The sequence below is a fragment of the Hyaena hyaena genome, unplaced genomic scaffold, assembly GCF_003009895.1.
Source record: "Hyaena hyaena isolate Hyena2069 unplaced genomic scaffold, ASM300989v1 scaffold_104, whole genome shotgun sequence".
In the NCBI taxonomy this organism is placed as follows: domain Eukaryota; kingdom Metazoa; phylum Chordata; class Mammalia; order Carnivora; family Hyaenidae; genus Hyaena; species Hyaena hyaena.
The window spans coordinates 3,387,558-3,407,693 of NW_024080736.1; the positions used below are offsets into that span (position 1 = coordinate 3,387,558).

Sequence of the window (20,136 nt, forward strand, 5' to 3'; positions counted from 1 at the left end):
AGCCATTCTTGCCTTCTTCCCATTCCCTGAACACGCCAATGCTGTTTTCTGCTTTAGGACTTTGGTTCTGGCTGTCGCCTCTGCCCAGAAGGCTATGACCCCAGATCTTCCCATGACCAGTTCTTTCTGTTATTCACACCTCTGTTCAAATAGCTCTTCTGACTCTCCTTGACCACTCCACAGCAAGAAACCCACCCTTCCCACTCCAGCCTTCCTCTATCCCATTTCCTGTTTTATTACCCTCTTATTACTTGTCACTATCTATAATTTTTCACCACTGTCTCAAGTAGTGCTTGGCTTTTTATGGGTTCTAAACAAATATCTGCCTGAACGATTAGGTGTAAAGCACAGAAAAATAATATGTAAACTACTATGACTGTAGCAAAGACAGGATAATAAATATTGGAAAGTCAGAAAGAAAGCAGAATAAGATGACTATTCTGGCCCTACTTACTCAGTTGAGTTGTTAATATGAATATAAGGAAGATAAGGCACTTTGAAATTTAAATGCATGGAAATGGATAAATCAGTAAGTGTAGCCCTAATGTCTGGGGTGAATTAATGCATTTTGTTAAAAACCATTTTCTGGAGAACATTAACTTATGGTCAGCAAGTCCTTCTCTATTAAACGTTCTTTTTAGTTATTAATAACAAAATATAATTAGGAAAGGAATGATAACTCATGAATAATCTACTCACTGAGGTTTCAAATTTAAATTTCAAAGTAATTTCACTCCAGGTTAAACCAGAAAATTCTTATCATCTGCTTTACTTGGCAGAAAATTGGCCACAGAAAAATTTTCATGGTGTCCTCTTTCAGGAGACAGATTTCTTTCATTTGGAAATTTTAAAACACACTCTCAATCTTTAAATTCTTAGGCCTTCAACAAATTATTCAGCAAATAAAACTATTTGAGAGTATTCAAATACTTCAAACATTAAAAAATTAAAACTGAATAGGTCATACCTGTAATTAACCAAGTATGATTCTTATTACTGCTTCCCTCTCTCACCTCTGATATCAGGCATGTAACCGACTTTGTTATTAAGTGCAGTTATCTTTTAATGAAGTTCGCTGATTTAAGGTGAAGTTTAAATTGGGATAGGCAAATGGTGGAAAGTGTCATCTCCAAACTGTCAGGTAATCCAGTTCACTTCTGTGTGGAAACTGAATTTCTCTTGCTATCTCTTCCCATGTGCAGTAAGTGAAGCACATCACTTGATAGCCATCTTATATTGGGTTATTTGTATTTTCAATAATCAATAATACCTTAAACTGCAGGGAAAATGGACATTTCTAAGCAAAGACATTTTATGAAGGCCCAACCACCTAAAATTTACCGTATTTTTACATATAAGAAGGGAATAACGATTTCAGTAAAATGTTACTAAACTATTTTACAGATTTTTACCTAATCAAAGTAGGTATCTGACTCAGTTATTTGAAGAAGCCGAAGAAAACAATAAATAATATAAAAGGCATCTCATATGCTTTGTGGAACTAAAGAATAAAGAAATACTATTATTTTCATGAAAACTATAAACATTATAAAATTTTCATTCAAAATAGATGCAAGAGTCCAAAAATTCCATTTTTCTCTTTCCTCCTGCTTTCTTTTGAATTGTCACATGATAATCAAATCTCCCCACTGTCTAACTTAATGCCAGACACATAAGAAGTAGTTAATGTGTCTTCTGAGAATGACTTAATTTCTTGCCTCTAATCACTCATAACCCATCAACTTACTGACACAAAATATATACTGATAATGTTAAAAGAAACTTAAGAAAGTGACTCAGGCTTACATATTTTCACATGTAAGTATTGTTCGACATTAGTAAAATTTCTTTTCTGAAAAGGCTTAAAGGGACAAAACTTCATTTAATAAAGATACAGTTTCACACCTAATAATTTGATCTGAATGGATAATATATACTGTGAGACCATATTTGAATTAATGCAACCCACGAGTTATGAATTATGGTACATATCCTAAGAAGTTGGAGAAATGTACAATGGAGAGGAAAATATCTAAATCAACTTTTAGAAATAAATGTGAAATATACAGATTAGGATTTCAAACAAAAACCATGACTGAGGTACCTCTGCTGACCTATGAAGCTCTTATTATCCTAAAATTACAATATCCCCATCTGTTAATCTGACATGAACAAGCTGATAAATGAAATCAGAACAACAGTGTATTCTGGCAAAACTAGAAGTTTCCTGAAAGCCTAGAAAAATATGTCTACAACAGATGGATCACTTAGAAAATAAAAACATCAGTCTGTCAAACTGAGTACTATTCTAACTCCTTAAGTTAAAATCAGCAGAAGTTCTACTTTCCAAGAGTCTGTGACATTAGGAAGGCCAAAAAGGAAAAACCTAAAGATGCACACAAACATATCTGACATGACCTAAAGTGTCATACTATTAGCTTTCCTGTTAAACATACTAAATTTAGGTAAAGTCCTTACCAGTTAACTTCTTCACAGGTTGGAGCCGAACACTGATAGACTGATGTGTGAGTAAGGGGGAGGATGGAAGAGAGCGAGACATGCCCTCCATAATCCGAATGTGCTGCATACCTTCACTCACTGGAAGTGGTGGGACGGCGTAGTCTGGCTCAAAAGCACAGTCGCTTTCTGTGGAGATGCCACCTGTTAAGAAAGAATGAAACAAAAGAGCTGATAAGAAAAGATTCTTCCTCCTCTGTTAAAATTCATCTTTTAAGATGATTCAGAACACCATATACCCAAACTGATGCTCACTGTGAAAAGCAAAGTAAGGTATTCTCAACACCTACATTCATTTGTATACTTACTGGACACCTATATCCAGGTGTAGCATTAGGAGATTAAACGTGGGTAAAACAGAGTTCCTCTTTGTAAGGGGCTTCACTGTCTTATGAGTGATACAGTCACATAAAAATAGTGATGGTACAATTCAGTAAGTGTTACAATTAGAGCATTTTTTTTCTGTTAACTGCCTTGATAAGACACATGAAAGAAGACATCCACCTGATATTCAAATCGACAATCCAATATGTGCAATCTCTAGTAGGAACACTGTAATTCTAATTCTAGGAACACCCCCTTCTCCAAGAAAGTATGTGAAAATACAAGTGGGTAAGGTTGACGTTATTATATGGTGATTTTTGAATCTGCCTTAGGATTTTAAAAAGATTAAGTTATAGGCTGTTCATTCCCACTTACATACTGTTGACTTCTGGTAATGGCAGATTATGTACTTCAGACCAACGTTTCCCTAAGAAAAACTAGAACTATGCATATTCCTTAAAAATCTTCCTGAATGATGAAGGATTACAAAAATAAGACTAAAGCCTGGCATTAGGGGCTACTTTTTACTTAGTGACATCTGAGAGGCTAAGGAGCTACTGACAGTTTTAAAGAGCTGGAAGGACAAATACTGGAATGCAGGCAAATCGAAGACGCAGAGGAGAAGCTGGTAAAACTCCAACACTTTTGTTTGGAAGCCCAAAGGGCCGTGCTCTAAGAGGAAGTATGAACCAAAGCTAGATTGGCCTTTTACAGGAAAAAAGCTCAGCTCCAAATGTCTATCACAAAATTAAATTAAGGCAATCTTGGATTGCTAATGCCTGCCAAAAACTAACACAAATCTTAGAGGGAGACAACAGCATCATAGATCTCAAATTACTTCCACAATTTTTCATACACAGTATCTGGCCCTTAAGTAACAATAACAAAGGGATAAAACAATATGAAAAAAGTAAATCAGAAAGACCATTCAAAAGAAATAGTCTCACAATATGGGGCAATAAGGCACAAAATTTAAAGTAGTATACATATTAAAATAGTTTGAAATAAATTTAACCAAGGAAATGAAAAGATCCGCACACTGAAAACTGTAAGACATGGATGAAAGAAACTCAAGAAGAGTAAGTGGAAAGATATCCCAAGTTCATGGGCTGGAAGAATTAATATTATTAAAATGTCCGTATGACCCAACGCCATCCATAGGTTCAATGCAATCTCTATCAAGACTCCAAAAGCATTTTTTTACAGAAGTAGAAAAGAGCAATTCTAAAATTTATATGAAACAACTAAGGACCCTAAATTAGCACAGCACATCTGAGAAAGAACAACAAAGTGGGAAGTATCACACTTCTTGATTTCAAAGTATATTACAAGGCTATAGTAATCAAAACAATTTGATGCTACAATAAAAACAGACACACAGACCAATAGAACAGAACAGAAAGCTTAGAAATAAACCCATACATACATGGTCAACTAATCTTTGACAAGCGCACCAAGAATACACAACAGGGTAATGATGGTCTCTTCAAATAGAGCCAGGAAAACTGAATAGTCACATGCAAAAGAATGAAATTGGATCCTTATCTTACACTGCGTACAAAAATCAACTGAAAAATGGGTTAAGGATCAAAACATAAGATATGATACCATAAAACTCCTAGAATAAAACATAGGAGAACAACTTCTTGAATCTGGTCTTGGTGATGATTTTTTGGATTTGATACCAAATGCACAGGCAACAAAAGCAAAAATACGCAGGTGAGACTACATCCAACTAAAAAGTTCCTGCAGAGCCAATGAAACTATCAACAAAATGAAAAAGCAACTTATAGAATTGGAGAAAATATTTGCAAACCACACATCCTTAGAGGTTAATATCCAAAATATGTAAGAAACTCATACTCAATAGTAAAAAACCCAAACAACCTAATTATACAATGGGCAAAAGACATAAATAAACATTTTCTGAAGTAGACACACAAATAACCAATAGGTACGTGAAAAGGTGTTCAACATCACTAATAATCAAGGAAGTGCATATCAAAACCACTATGAGATATCACCTTATACCTGTTAGGACAGCTATTATCAAGAAGTCAAAAGATAACAAGTGCTGGCAATGATGGGGAGCAAAGAGGTCTCTGTATAGTGTTGGTGGCAATGTAAATTGGCACGACCATTATGTAAAACAGAACTACCATATGATCTAGCAATCCTACTTCTGAGTATATATCAAAAGGCAATAAAACTATTATCCCAAAGAGATACTTGCATTCCCATGCTCATTGCAGCACTATTCACAGTAGCCATGACTGGGAAACAACCTTAGTGTCTGTCAACAGGTGGATGAAGAAAATGTGATTACACACACACACACACACACACACACACACACACACACACACACACACCATGCATGGATGCACACACATGAATGTTATTCAGCCTTAAAAGAAAGGGAAATCTTGGGGCACCTGGGTGGCTCAGTCAGTTAAGCGTCTGACTTCAGTTCCGCCCATGATCTCCAGGTTCATGGGTTCAAGCCCCGCCTCGGGCTCTGTGCTGACAGCTAGCTCAGAGCCTGGAGCCTACTTCGGATTCTGTGTCTCCCTTTCTCTTTGACTCTTCCCTGCTCAAGCTGTCTTTCTCTCAGAAATAAATAAAACATTAAAAAATTAAAAGAAAAAAAAGGAGAGGGAAATTCTGCTGCTTATAACAACATGGATGAATCTGGAAAACATTACGCTAAGTCAACTAAGCCAGACAAAGAAAGACAAATACTGCATTATTTCACTTGTATGTGGATTCTGAAAAATAAAATCAAACTCATAGTAAAGAGGAGAATGGTGGTTACCTAGACTAGGGAGATGTGGGAAAAAGAGAGATATTGGTCAAGGGTACAAACTTTCAGTTATTAGATAAATAAGTTCTGGAGACCTAATATACAGCATGATGACTATAGCTAATAATAATACATTGTATATTTGAACTTTCCTATGTAAGTGTTCTCACATACGTACAAAAAGGGTAATTGCATGAGGTGATGGATATTATCATTATAGTGGTAATGACCTCACAATGCATACATTTATTAAAATAACGTTATATGCCTTAAATATATACAATTTATACTTGTCTATCATACTTCAATACATATTGAAGAGGGGAAACTTAAAAAAACAAGCATGGTCTTACATGAAATGATGATAATGTGGCCTACACTGAGAAGTAAAATTAAATTAAGTGTTTCAAGGTTCCCAATTGTGTTATAGTTGTAATTGTGTTATAGCTGTAATTTCATTATATGCAATTCCAACTATTTTAAAAAACTGTGGTTATATATAACCAGTCTCTTGCTAATGGCCACTTAAGCAGCTCTTTATACAGTATTTCTATAGATGAAATACACTAGGTCAAAGTGCTGAGTTTCTACTGAGAAATACTGACCAAATGCTGTATTAAAAGTCTGTGCCATGTTGCATGTATAAAAGGGGAGAGTAGTATGCTTAATATTTGGACAAAATAAAAGTTTACAATTTCAGCTAAGAATGAAAATTATGAAAATAAAAAGATGGACTGAAAAACAGATTAGATAGAGATGAAGAGACAATTAGTAAACTGACAAGTAAAACGCTTGTGGCATCAAAAGACACTGTATCAAGTGAGTGAAAAGACAACACCTAGAATGGCAGAAAATATGTGCAAATCATGTTCTGAAAAGAGTCTAGAATCTGGACAAATAAAGAACTCCCACAAGTCAACAACAAAATGACAATGCAACTTAAAAAGAGGCAAAAGAAGGGGTGCCTGGGTGGTTCAGTCAGTTAAGCATTTGACTCTCAATTGCAGTTCAGGTGATGATCTTAGGGTCATGGGATTGAGCTCTATGTTGACTCAGCACTGGCATGGAGCCTGCTTAGGATTCTCTCTCTCCTTGGTCTCTGCCCCTCCCTCCCCATCCCTTTCTCCCTCTCAAAAAAGAAAAAAAAAGGCTTTAAAAATAGACAAAACACTTGAATAGACATTTCTCCAAAGAATATATACAAATGGACAATAAGCACATGAAAAGTTACTCACCACCATTAATCAGTACAGAAATGTAAATCAAAATTACAATGACGTATCACTTTAGATCCAGTAGGATAGCTATTAAAAACAAAAATAGGGGCGCCTGGGTGGCTCAGTCAGTTGTGTCTGTCCGACTTCACCTCAGGTCATGATCTCATGGTTTGTGAGTTCGAACCCTGTGTCAGGCTCTGTGCTGACAGTTCAGAGCCCGAAGCCTAGATTCAGATTCTGTGTCTCCCTCTTTCTCTGTTCCTCCCCTGCCTGTCCTCTGTCTCTCTCTCTCAAAAATAAATAAAGATTAAAAATTTTTAAAAGTAAAAATAAAAAATAAAAACAAAAACAAGAACTATACAACAAAAAAGTGTTAGTGAAGATGTAGAGGATTAGTTAGAATCCTGATATATTGCTGGTGGGAATATAAGATGGTACAGCTGCTGGGTACAAGAGTTTGGCTGTTCCTCAAAAAGTTAAACACGAAATAACACAGTCATCTCACTTCTGTATATATACCCTAAAAGCAGTGAAAACAAGTTTTCAAGCAAAAACCTAAACATGAATGTTTATAGCAGCATTATTCACAAAAGCCAAAAAGTGGAAACAACTAAAATGTCATTAACTAGTGAATGGATAAACAAAATGTGGTATATTTGTATAATCAAATATTATTTAGCAACAAAAAGAAGCCAGGCCTGATTCATGCTATAATACTGATAAACCTTGAAAACATTACATTTAAGTGAAAAAGAAAACAGACACAAAAGGTCACATGCTATAAGATTCTATTTATATGAATTGTTCAGAACAGGCAAATCCAGAGGGAAGAAAAGAAGGCTATGGTTGCCAGGGACTATAAGAAGGAAGGAATGGAGAGTGACTGCTTACTACATATAGAATTTCCCTTTGGGGCTGATGAATGTAGTAATGGCTGCACAACTCTGTAACTGTATTAAAAGCCACTGAATTGTACATTTTTAAATGGTAAATTTTACCTCAAAAATTTTATGTAGATATTTACTACTTATTCCCATATTTATTCAAACCAGAAGCCATCGTTAATTTCTTCCTAACACAACCCTTTACAACAAATGCATTAGAAGTTCTGCAGATCATCAACATCAGATTTTAAATCAGATATGCTCTTTCCACTTCTTCTACCATTACTATAGTCCACGTCACTATTATTTTCCCCCAAACTTCTACTGGTAGAAATATAGAATTTATTCCTTATCCTTAGAGCTTAGAAAATTTTAACAAGATCTGTTTTAACTTTTTTCTTCTCATTAGTCTCTGGGTCTTTTCTTTTATTATGTTGACTACTTCTTCTCTTCCAACTGTTTTTTCTTCTCTCTAGAACTGTGATCTGTAGATACTGTACCTCCTAGACATATTTTTCAAGTCTCTTTCTCTCATAGTAGATTTCTAATCTGTGGGCATTCATGAATAGGCTTGAGAATCATTTATATGGAATTACAGTATTTTACAGGTTTACAAAGAGTCATGCCATTAATATAATTCCCTAACTGAGGAATCCTTTTGTTGAGAAAAATAAGCATTAGATTTTTTTTTTTAGAAGAAATATATCTAGAAGAATGCATTTGATTTAATGAAGCATCCCTCTTTACTTGAAATGTTCCAATATTAAAACTTGGCTGGCTGATAATTTTAGAATCTAATAATACTCCTTAAGGAATAATACAGTAATTAGTCCAGTCTTGATGTCCTAGTTTACTTTTCTGTTTAAAAATATTTTCCTCCATCTTCCCTGTCCTATAAATTGTGCTTGAACTCACTGTAGCCATAGAGAAAAAACTAAAAATATGTGTTTCAAGTAAAGAAAAGTACTGGTAAGCATTCACAGAATTTGACAGTATTAGCCAGATTTTCTTGGGTAACTAGCAACCTAAAATCTCAGGAGTCTACAATTTACTTTTCTCATGAATCTGCAGATTCACTGGAGGTCAGCTGATCTAGGTTGGGCTATCAGGTTCAGAACTACTCTATGGGTTTTCAATATTGGGCCTAGTCATTGAAGAGGCAGTAAATATGTGGGGCTGCTCATCTCATGGCAGATCACAAGAGTGTAGGAGGCCAAGTCAAACCAGAGGAGCATATTTAAGATCCCTGTTCACTGATAAACCACTCAGCCCTACTTCAATGGGAACTTTTGTATAGCAAAAGGAATGGATTTTATAACAGGAAGGAAGTGAAATTGGGAATCCCATTTACCAATGACATTTTCTTTTTTTTTTTTAATATTTTCTTTTCTTTTAAAATTTTTAACATTTATTTATTTTTGAGAGACAGAGTGTAAGCAGGATAGGTGCAGAGAAGGAGACACAGAATCGGAAGCAGACTCCAGGCTCTGAGCTGTCAGCACAGAGCCCGAAGCGGGGCTTGAACCCATGAACTGTGAGATCGTGACCTGAGCCGAAGTCAGCTGCTTAACCAACTGAGCCACCCAGACGCCCCTACCAATGACATTTTCTGATGGTATTCCAAATTACTTGTCTTCATTTTCTACCTTTCTTTTTCCTGCCACTTTTCCTGCTTCAATCAACCAAATAAAGTTACTGAAATAATGTGATGAAAATATGGCAGAATAAAATAAACTGCTAATTGACTGAAAAAATTCAGTTATGCTAGACACCTGGTGATTAAATATTCAAAAGCTGAACTAAAAAAGCACCAGGATATCAAGTATATGGATACTAAAGAAATGCTAGCAGTAATTATAATTCAATAAAAATTTCAGTCATCACTAAGTCTTATATTTAATACAGATGATCATTAGATATTAAAGTTCAAGTTAATAAATTCTTTAGCCTAAGTCAATATTTATTCTACATAACAGCCTTCTAATTTTTCAAGTTACATGAATAACCACAAATAAAACTTAGAAATCAAAAACCTCCAGCATGATACTTCATTAAACTACACACGATTTGTAAATTTTTCAGTTTATATATTAAACTTCAATAAAAGTTTATTATTAGGAGCGCCTGTGTGGCTCAGTGGTTAAGCGTCTGACTCTTCATTTTGGCTCAGGTTGATCTCATGGTTTGTGAGATCAAGCTCTGCGTTGGGCCCTGTGCTAACAGCATGGAGTTTGCTGGGACTTTCTCTCTCTCTCTCTCCCTCTCTCTCTCTCTGCATCCCCCACCCCCGCTACTTCTCTCTCAAAATAAATAAATAAACTTAAAAAAAAAGTTTAAAAGTTTATTTTTAAAAAGTACACAGAAAAGCAAAACAAAACATAGCATGGTAATAAACTAGCCCTTAAAGTCAAAGAGCTTGTACATTATTTCAAGAACATAGGGCGTTTGCCTAAATTACTCCAAACATCCTTTTAACTCAAGGCTTTCACCACTCTGTTACTTGGCAATATTTTCACAACAGATCCATATTATTAGGCAGGAAACAGGCATAGAGAAGCATAATAACTAGTATAGGATCATGTAGTCAGACACCAAAAGCTACTAGTATAAAATAAGTGGGTTAGGCAAACTCAAAGATTAAAGAGTCAATATACAAAAATCAAGTGTCTTTGTACATACTAGCAACAGGCACTTGAAAAATAAGCATTTTAAAAACCATACCACCTAAATAGCACCATTGGAAATATGAAATTAGGGGCGCCTGGGTGGCTCAGTCAGGTGAGCATCCAACTTCGGCTCAGGTCATGATCTCACCATTCCCGAGTTCAAGCCACACATCAGACTCTGTGCTGACAGTTCAAAGACTGAAACCTGTTTCGGATTCTGTGTCCCTCTCTTTCTGCCCCTCTCCTACTCGCACTCTCTCTCTCAAAAATAAACATTTAAAAAATTAATAAAAATAAACATGATATTAATCAGGAATAAATCTAACAAAATAATAGTACAACACTTGTATACTAAAAACTATAAAACACTGATGAAAAAATCAAAGATCTAAATGGAGAGATATAATGTGTTCATGAATCTGAAGATTCCTGTCATTATGATGTCAATTCTCCTCAAAGTGACCTACAGGCTTAGAACAATTCCAGTGAAAATCCATCAGGTAGTATTTTGGTACAAATCAACAAGTTGATTTATTTATTTATTTTTACACTTTATTTATTTGGTTAAAGATTTGATTTTTAAGTAATCTCTACACCCCTTAGGATGTTCAAATTCACAACCCAAGATCAATGGACACCTGCTTTACTGACTGAGCTAGGCAGGCACTGTTGATTTTAAACTTTGTATGTAAAAATTAAAAAAAAACCACTAAGACAAAACAATTTTGAGTAAAGAAAAGCAAATTTTGAAGTCTCACAGTACCTAATTTCAAAACTAACTGTAAAGTTACAGTAATCAGAGGTATGGGGTACCGGCAAAAGAATGTACATAAAATCAATGGAACAGATTACAGAGTCCAAAATAAGACTCACACAGATATAGTCAACTAATTTTTTAAAAATGTTTATTTATTTATCTTGAGAGAGAGAGAAAGAGAGAATCCTACACAGGCTCCACACTGTCAGTGCAGCGCCCAATGCTATGCTCAATCTTACAACAATGAGATCATGACCTGAGCCAAAATCAAGAGTCCAATGCTTAACCAACTGAGCCACCCAGGCACTCCTAGTCAAATAATTTTTGACAATGGTGTACAGGCAATCCAGTGCTTAAAGGATAATCTTTTCAACAAATAGTTTTAGAACAAGTAGATATTCACACACAAAAACAAATCTTGACCCATACCTTTGCCACATAGAAAAATCAAGTTGAAATGGATCATTGGCCTTAATGTAAAACCCAAAACTATAAAACTTCTAGAAGAAAACGTAGGAGAAAACCTGGTGAACTTGTGTCAGGCAAAGATTTATTACAATGGACCCAAAAGAAGATGAACTGTAAAAAGTGGTAAGCTGGAATTCATAAATATTTAAAAGATCTACTCTTCAAAAGGCACTCAGAAAATTAAAAACCCATTATCAAATGAGAGAACATATTTGCAAAACCCATATATGATAAAGGACTGATTTTTACAATACACATAGAAGTCTTTTAACTCAGTAACAAGAAACAACTCCAATTCAAAAAAATTGGCAAAAGATCTGAACAGATACCTCATTAAGAGATACAGATGTCTGTCTGATACACACATGAAAAGATGATCAACATCACTGATCACCAGGAAAATGCAAATTAGAGGATGTCACTACATGGCTAAAATTAAAAAAAAAAAATGCTGACAAACCAAATGCTGGGAAGAATGAACTAGAAATCTTATGTACCACTGGTGAGAATACAAAATGGTATACAACAGTGGGTAACATTTTGGTAGTTTAAAATAGAATTAACTACTCACATATACAAAAAGAAAAAAATCCAAAAAAATAGATCAACCTCAAATGCATTAAAGCCTAAGAAGCCACAGTAAAAAGGCTATATACTATATGGTTTCATCTATAGAATTAAATATACAGGCAATGAGAAACAATGAAATCTGGCCATGTGTAGCAACATGGATGGACCTTGAGGGTGTTATGCTGAGTGAAATAAGTCAGGCAGAGAAGGACAAATATCATATGTCTGTACGTATAGGAGGATTAGGTGGAACTTAACTGAGGAACAAGGGAGAGAAGAAGGGGAGAAATGGTGGGGGAAAGGGAGAGAGGCAAACCATGAGAGATTCTTGAATGCTGACAAAAACTGAGGACTGATGGATGTAGGGGGGGAGGGGGGATGGGCATGGAGGAGGGCACCTGTGGGGATGAGCACTGGGTGTTATGTGGAAACTAATTTGACAATAAACTATTTGTAAAAAAAAAAAAAACAACTTTAAAAAAACTTTAAAAAATAAAAAGAATTAAATATACAGTCGTAACAGAATTCAGATCAAATAGCAGGGACTGGGGTAGGGGGAAGGGACTGACTATAAAAGGGTATGTTGTAACTTTTACATAATGATGGAAATGATCTATATTTGATTTTAGTGATAGTTACATGACCATGTATGTTTGCAAAAATTCTTGGTACTATATACTTTAAGAGGAGCAAATTTTACTATATATGAATTAAACTTCAATAAATTGACTTTAAAAAACCCCACAATACTTCGTGATAATATACTGACTGTATAGTTATTATTTGTATGCTTTTCTGATTGCATGTTTTATTTCACTAAAGACTATTTTTAAAAATCTCTTTTAATGTTTATTTTTAAAAGAATGAGAGAGAGCGCAAGTTGGGGAGGGGCAGAGAGAGAGGGAGACACAGAATCTGAAGCAGGCTCCAGGCTCCAAGCTCTCAGCACAGAGTCCAATGCAGGGCTCAAACTCAAAAACTGTGAGACCATGACCTGAGCCGAGTTGGACAACCAACTGAGCCACCCAGGCACCCCACTAAAGACTATTTTTTAAGCATAAAGAAAAAACAAGAGCTCAGGTGATAAACTGGCCCCTACAACAAGTGTAGGCATGTGAAACATGACATACTTAATGCATAATTTGTCAAAGTGCTTTCATATATTTCTAAAGCAAAGGGATTTGGCCTAAATTTTTCCTAATAATTTAAATCATGGCAAGATTTAAACCAAGGTTTATATCACTCTTAGTCTGCAACATTCTCACAAGTTCCTGTATTAATCAAAAATAAGTCAGAGGAAGCTTAATAGCTAATATAGGATCATGTAGTCAATCAGTACCAGAAGACAATTAGAACTCAAAATCCTTACCATATTCTTTAAGGCCCTCCCACAACCTGGCCCCACCTACTTAATTCTCTGAGGCCATCAGTTCCCTCTTTTCTCCTCAGTTTAAAATGTTTCCATCACACTAGCCTTTCTTCCAGTTCCTTCATCTGGCCAAATTTATTCTCAACTTCAGGCCTTTTTCCCTGTTTCTTCTAAAAGGCTTAGTTCCATACTTCTGCAAAGCTGGCTTTCCTCTGTCTTAAAAGGTTCTGGCTCAAATGTTCCCTCCTCAGGGAGGCCCACCAGGACTAACCTAAAGTTATCATTCACTCTTTTCCCCACTTCTCATTCTCTGTCACACAATCCTGTTTTATTTTCTTGATGGCACTTATCATAACCTGAAATTATCTGGTTCTTTTATTTGTCTCACTCCTCTAGAATGAAAGCTCATAACAGTATAAATGTTCTATGGCTTATTTATTGCTCCTGCCCCTTGGCATGACTGAGACTTGGATACTGGGGTAGCCCTTGGCTGGGCAGAGGTGGCAGAGCTGACTGAGGCCCTCGATCTTCTTTCTTTGGGGGCATGGATCTGGCCTTTCCATCTGCCTGGAATGCTCTGTCCTATGGTCTCTTTTGTTTTCATCTTACCATCCTGATCTGAGTACAAAAAGAACTTCCGTATAGAGGCTTTAATACACTGGCTAGGATTTCTAGACACAGTTGAAGAAAAGAAGTGACAGGATATATCAGAGAGCGAAGGCTTTCAGCTTTTCACTACACTGTCTGCATAAATGAGATGCAAATAAAAGGGAATCTTAATGAAATAAACTGTATGAATGTAATCTACATGGAAAAGACATCAGAAGGAGCACTAATCTTATTTTGCAGGAGAAATCATAAAGGAGAAACAAATCACAAATGTAAGAATTCAGGAACCATTATATTCTTCAGAGACACAGGGGAATTAAAGCGAGGAGAAACCCTTCAAATAATTTCAGAACAGAAAAGCATCTAGTGCTGATGACTACAGAGTCATCCCCAAAATATACATGAGCTTTTATACTGGAGACAAACTTTATTAATGTAAACAGTATGGAAAATTCTTCAGAAATATATCTAGCCTTGCAACGCACAAGAGAATACACAATGGGCAGAAACTCTGTGAACACAAAGACTGTAAGAAAGCCTTCAACAGGATCACTCATTTTACTTCTTACCAGAGCATCCAGGCTGGGGAGAAACTCTTTAACCACAAACGACTGAGAAAAAGTTTTCAGTAGAAACAGTAAGCTTCACATGCCTATGTGAATACACACAGGAGACAAACACAATGACTGTCATGAATTCAGAAAAGCTTTCTACAGAAACTTTGAACTTACCCAACACATATAAATACATCCTGGGAAGAAAGTCAAGGAGTGCGATGACTGTGAAAATGTTTTCAGAAGTCACTCATCCCATGGGAAAAATGTGAACACACTTACAGAAGAGAAGGCTTATATGTGTAATGAATGTGGGAAAGGCTTCAATGATCCCTCTTGCCTTTACAGACATAATTCATAATGGAAAGAAATCCATGAAAATATACCATGTGGGAAAGCCTTCAGCCCAAAATTTTCTCTTGTTCTACAGAAGAGAATTAATACAAGGAAACACATCGTATGAGTGTTTTACAAGTATCAGTATGATTACATATTTGAAAAATGTGATTAGATTCCAGTTCCGGGAAAGATGGAATAAGCATATTCCACCTTTACTCTCCTGTTGAATGCAAGTCTAAACCCTTTGAAGAATGCAGAGAACTCGTTTCCAGTTTCCTAACAGAGAGGGGAGAAAACAACAACTGACAAGCACTGGTGAAGTTCAGGGTATAGGGCTTATTGACGTAATTCTAGAACGACAGGGCACTTTCCCCTCCCTGATACCTTACAATTACATTACTATTTACCACAGTTCATTTTACACAGTATGTCATGCCTACCTTTCAGTAGAAACTTACAAGGAAAATTTACAAGGTAAAAAATATAATTTGAAGAGACAGAACATGCATCAGAACAAGACACAGATATGGCAGGGACGTTGGAATTATCAGACTGTGAATTTTTAAAAAGAAATACTTAGATCTAATTCTAACAAAATACATACAAGAATTATATAAGGGAAACTCCAAGACTCTGACAAAAAGAATCAAAGATCTAAACAGATGGAAAGATACTCCATGTTCATGGATAGGAAGAATCAGTATTGTCAAAATGTCAGTTTTTCCCAAATTGATCAGACAGAATCAATGCCATTCCAGTCAAATCCCAGGAAGTTACTTTGTTGATATTGACAAACTGATGCTGAAGTTTATTTGGAATGGCAAAAGACTCAAAAAGCCAATTCAATATTTGAAGGAGAAAAACAGGGTACAGACACTACTCAACTTCAAAATTTCCTATAAAGCTATTAGGAATCAAGGCAGTGTCATAATGGTGAAAGAACAAATAGATCAGTGTAAGAAAATGAAGAAACCAGAAATAGACCCACATAACTACAGTCAACTGATCAATGACAAAGGAGTAAAGGCAGCAGTAGAGAAAAGATAGTATTTTCAACAAATGATGCTAGGAGAACTGGACATACACATTCAAAAAAATGAACCTAGACAGAGACCTTACACCCTTCACAAAAAATTTACTCAAAACGGATTATACACCTAAATGTAATATGCAAAACTATAAAAGTTCTAGAGGATAACATAGAAGAGTATCTAGATGACTCTGGGTATGGCAGTGACTTTTTAGATACAACCCCAAAGGCATTATCCATAAAAGATATAATAAGCTAGATTCATTAAAATTTAAAACTTTGGCTCTGGTGGGGCACCTGGGTGGCTCAGGCAGTTGAGCATCTGATTCTTGATTTCAGCTCAGGTCATAATCTCACAGTTCATGGGTTTGAGCCTCATGTCAGATTTTGTCCTATCAGCTTGGGATTCTTTCCTCCCCCCCCCTCTGCCTCTCTTTGCTTGCATTCTCTCTCTAAATAGGAAGGAAGGAAGGAAGGAAGGAAGGAAGGAAGGAAGGAAGGAAGGAAGGAAGGAAGGAAGGGAGGAAGGGAGGGAGGGAGGGAGAAAACTTTGGCTCTGGGATACCTGAGTGGATGTCTGACTCTTGATTTCAGTTCAGGTTGTGAGATCAAGCCCCACATCGGGCTCCATGCTGGGCATGGAGGCTGCTTAAGATTCTCTCTCTCTCTCCCTCTGCCCCTACCCCTCAAAAAAAGAAGTAATAATAATAACCAACTTCAGATTGCAAAACAGAAATGTAATAAAGGACATTATCTAAAATATACAAGATCAAAAACAAGAATATGGAAATCACAATTAAAACAAGAACAAAAGACCTGAACAGACATCTCACTGAAGAAGATATATAGATGGCAAATAAGCACATGAAAAGATGTTGAACATTATATGTCATTAGAGAATTACAAAATAAAACAACAATAAGATACCACCACACACATATTAAAATGGCCCAAATCCAAAACACTGACAACACCAAATGCTGACGTGGATGTGGAGCAACAGAAACTCTCATTCACTGCCGGTGACAATGCAAAGTGAGATAGTCACTCTGGAAGACAGTTTGGCAGTTTCTTACAAAACTAAACATACTCTTATGATTCAGCAATTGTGCTCCTTGGTATATACCCAAATGAGTTGAAAATATAGTCTCACAAAAACCTGTACATGTATGTTTATAGCAGCTTTATTCATAACTGTCAAAACTTGGAAACAACCAAGATATCATTCAGTATATGAATGGATAAATAAACTGTGGTAGATCCAGGCAACAGAATACCATTCAGTACCAAAAAGAAATGAGCTATCGAGCCATGAAAAGATACTGGAGCCCTTAAATACACACTACTAAGTGAAAGAAGCTAACTGGAAAAGGGTACATACTATATGATTCTGACTTTTCCATTTAGGAAAAGGCAAAAAGTACAGAAACACTAAGAAGTTTATTGGTTTCCAGGGTTAAGGGATAAAGGGATGAACAGCCTGAGCATAGAGAATTTTCAGGGCAGTGAAACTATAATACCATAATGGTGGACACATGTTGTTATAAATTTGTCAAAGCCCACAGAATGTACAACATCAAGAGTGAATCCTACTATAAACTATGGACTTTAGATGATAACGACACATCAAGGTAGGTTCATCTTTTATTGGTCTCAGAGACTAGGGAACTCCCTTTTTCCCCATATCTTCTATCCCAGTGTCCAGGCAATTCTATGTCAGCAGCAGCACAGAGATGGTAGTGGTGAATGAGCAGGTACCTAAAACCCTGGGAAAATGGAACCCTTTTCTCTGACCCCAAGAACTGCCATCCCAAGAGTATGATGAGGTAAATCATTACTGCCTTCCTCCTCTCCCTCTGTCCTTTTATCACTTGATCTAGATACAAACAGTAACAGCAGTTTATCAGCACAATGGGAAAAATTTAGTCTGTTTCTTAGTGAGAGTGCTGGGAAAGGAGAGAGCTGGAACTTATTTGTAAGATTGAGGTAAGAAGAGGATAACAACTAAACAATCCCACTGAGTTGTATATGAACTTCTGGACTCAGAGCTCTGTGTGCATGGATCTGACCCTAAACAGCATCCCATAGGCTTTGAGGGCAGAGCAACAAGATGGACCACTACTCTGATCCCAGATGGACATTGGGTCACATACATGCGACCTATCTATATAGTACTGTAAATGCGTAGAAAACCAAACTGACATTGGAACCACAGCCCCCAGAAGGCAGGTAGGAACCTGTGTCCTAAACATATTCTGGCCAACTGGCCAATGAGCACATAGAAAAAATCAACATTCTCCTTAGGATTTAAATAAAACCCATGGTAAGATATATGGCCAATGAGCACACAGAAAAAATCAACATTCTCCTTAGGATTTAAATAAAACCCATGGTATGATATATGATATTCAAAAAGTTCAGAATATAATCCAAAGTTAGATGTCATTTGAAGAAACAGGAAAATATCAACATGAGAAAAAGAAGTTCATAAATAAAAGCATTCCTGAGATTAAACAGATGTTAGAAGTAAAAACCAAAGACCTTAAGCAACTATTACAACAATGCTTCAATAAGTAAAGGCAAACATTCTTGATATGAACAGAAAGAAAGTCTCAAATCTGGTGTATATTTTACAGACACAACACACCTCCCTTCAAACCAGCCACACTTCAAGTATTCAATAGGCACATGTGGCCAATGACTACTGTACTGCATAGTCAAGTCCTAGACCTATATCCAGAAATAAGTTTAATCCATCTCTAGAATATAAGGTAAAAGTTTGATCCAATCACTAAACACTGGAAAGATCCAAGGATGAGGACTCTTACCACATCCCCATTCAACTTACCTATATGGTCTGCGCAGAGGATAGAAAAATCTCGAGAATAACCGTGTATTTTTGTAACTTACTCAGGTTGTGACTCCCACTGCTACTACTATTCTAGATGTGGTTTTGTTGCTAAAACAAATCAACTTATCCCTGACACCTGGTTTGCAGTTAATGACCAGAGAATGAGATAATCATAAATAGTATGCATTCAGCTGTTATAGTTAGCTATATATTTTCACTCTTCAACCTCCAATTAATTCCCCTACTCTAGATAATAATCTTAACTATCCCTCCATTTCATAGGACACCTTTGCTTGTCTACTATACTGATGCGTTCATGATGATTAAATGTGAACAGGAAGCAGCAATTGATCTAGATACTGTGGCAAAAACATGCATGCCAGAGAGTGGGAAATAAAATTCAGAAAGCATTCCACAAAAATTCATAAATATTCCACACTGAAATTTTTGTGAACCCTATGGTCTTGAGCAATTCAAAATATCCTTTCCAAGGTGAAGAGGTTGCTGCATCTACTCTCATTTATGTCAAAAAGAGGTACAACGCCTAGACCTCCTTGATTTTTTTAGGCAATCTGTACCTCATTTGATTATGCTACTGTGAACCATTTACCAACACTGCTGGATATGAGAGAGACCCAGAACAACAGAAGACTCTGCAACAAATATGGGCTACTTTGCCTCTTGGGTTATATAATCCACCAGATCCAAAGTTGCTCCAAGTATCTGTGGCAGATACAGCTCTTACCTCGTTAATTCAGAACTTTTCAGGAAAGATCTCTAGTACTTTGTAAAAAACAAACAAACAAACAAACAAAAAACTATGCCATCCTATGTAAATACTATCCTTTATTGACAATTAGCTTTTGGCTTACCATAGGACCTTAGAATGAATGCTCTGACCTTGGCAGCCCATCATGAACTAAGTAGTGTTGAACCAACAAATCAATATGACTGGGTGTGTGTTGTAGGACTTCAGCAAAAGGAAGAAGTGTACATGAGATTAGGCTTGAGCAGGTCCTGAATGCACAAATAATTTGCATGAGCAAGTAGCCCAGATGCCCAAAGTTCCTACTCTTGCTATAGCTTTTTACTTAATCTGGTAAATTCTCTATGACCATCTCACTGAAAAAAAAATCAGGCTTATTTACTGATAGCCCTGGATGATACCATGCAGATGA

General features: G+C 36.2%; 1 protein-coding gene across 5 annotated transcripts in view; it reads right to left on the reverse strand.

Annotated features, from left to right (window-relative positions):
- The window catches only part of TANC2 (tetratricopeptide repeat, ankyrin repeat and coiled-coil containing 2), a 374,283-nt gene that overhangs the window by 222,095 nt on the left and 132,052 nt on the right, over nucleotides 1–20,136 (reverse strand). For 3 of the 5 annotated variants that reach the window (XM_039235903.1, XM_039235901.1, XM_039235902.1), the window contains exon 4: nucleotides 2,479–2,661. In XM_039235903.1, the coding sequence (XP_039091834.1) occupies nucleotides 2,479–2,661 (183 nt within the window). The remainder of the gene's footprint in view (nucleotides 1–2,478; nucleotides 2,662–20,136) is intronic. The other 2 variants (XM_039235906.1, XM_039235904.1) reach the window with 1 other exon arrangement.